The 1,545-nt window shown below is 35.9% G+C and overlaps 1 protein-coding gene across 1 annotated transcript in view; it reads right to left on the minus strand.

Annotated features, from left to right (window-relative positions):
* Positions 1–559: 559 nt before the first annotated feature.
* The window catches only part of LOC103375026 (interferon-induced very large GTPase 1-like), a 12,808-nt gene continuing 11,822 nt past the window's right edge, over positions 560–1,545 (minus strand). Inside the window, exon 5 of the mRNA XM_008305214.1 lies at positions 560–1,544. Coding sequence (XP_008303436.1) covers positions 996–1,508 — 513 coding nt within the window. The 5' untranslated portion in view covers positions 1,509–1,544 and the 3' untranslated portion in view covers positions 560–995. The remainder of the gene's footprint in view (position 1,545) is intronic.

The following is a 1,545-nucleotide window of genomic DNA, read 5'->3' on the forward strand; positions in this document are numbered from 1 at the left end:
ACAACTAAAAAAACCACATATTTGCATAATAACAACACCAAAGTTCACTTCAGGTGATTTTTTCCCGCCTTTTCCTTCATGAACGGTCAATTGAATAAATGATCAAGTCCAAATAGATGTTTCTCATAAAGACAACAGTATATACATTTATTTTGGATATCACAATAGTTATGATAGAGCAAAAGTCTTACTGGACAAAATTAATTGATATGAACACAACCACAGAGCGATTAAAATTATATTACGTAACACAGTCAAACATTTCTAGAAAGAGAAACATGAAACATCCGTAATGACAATGCTGGTATTATTAAAAATAAAATGTGTGTTGACATGGTTGTCAGATGTGATTTAATGATCAAAAAGTTATAACAAAATATGGCTTAGATTCCTTTTACACATAAGAATGTTCTCTGTCGAACAAAAAAAAAAACAACAAAAAACTATAGAGGTGATAAACTGCACGTTGTCAAAACTACAACATAATAAAAGAATACAAAGAAAATGAAACATTACAATCATTCAGTACATCATACAAACTCCTATGATTAAAAATAAGCCCCATAAAACTGTTTTATTGTACACATTTCATGCATATTAGAAAACAGGCTTAAAAATTACATCCCTCTAAGAAATAAAACTTTATCTGTATAAAACTTTAAAATAGTAAAAATATAAAGAAAAACATTAAAGTGAGGTTCAATGAAGCAGTGATTGATTTGTGAAGACATGTTCTGTGTTTGTCTTTATCTGCAGGAACATGTTGTTATTTTCTACAAATCCTACTTTGTGGACGTGATTATGATTATTGTTCTTTTTCCCTGTTTTTGGTTTATGAGGTTACTTGAAATCAGACACCGTTTGCAGTCAAACCATCTTTTTCATTTCGTGGTCTGCTGAGTTTCCTCATTTCTCAGCTACAGACAAAATCACATACTGTATCTGTAAAAGCTGTTTGTTCAGGCTTGGATTCATGAGTTACTGGTTGCATTGATTCACTCACACATTTCGTCCAGACTTTGAATGGCTTGGTCCTTAGTGATAGAGTGCCACTCAGATGGAATTGCTCCTCTCCCCTGGAATTCTTTTTTATAGTAGTCCTCCAGTTGCTTTTGAAATCGACACACAAACCATTTCCAGTAGGCCAGTTTGGAGTCATCAGGGGTGATCCTCCAGTTAGCGTATTCTGGACCAGCAAGTCTGTATTGTTTGTAGGGAAAGGTTGTCTCTGAGTCATAATGAGGGTAAAAACTGCCATTGCTTGCAACATTTGTTGTGCAGAAATTGATGGACATCTCCACTGTGCCTTTGGAGTGCCATCCGTTGATCCCAGAGGGTCGATGAAAAGGGACGCTGTGGTCGTCAGGACTGTGATCTTCAATGGTGTTTGTGCAAACAGCTGAGCAGAACGGACACTTCACCCAGCAGCACTTACACAGCTGATCGATGAGGATTTCATCAGGCATGTGTCTGGATTTCTTAATCTTATACAGTGAGAGTGTCTTCATCTCCTCAATGATTGGCTGCAGTCCTTTATTTACTTCT

This window comes from Stegastes partitus, unplaced genomic scaffold (assembly GCF_000690725.1).
Source record: "Stegastes partitus isolate 25-593 unplaced genomic scaffold, Stegastes_partitus-1.0.2 Scaffold2439, whole genome shotgun sequence".
NCBI classification, from domain to species: Eukaryota; Metazoa; Chordata; class Actinopteri; family Pomacentridae; genus Stegastes; species Stegastes partitus.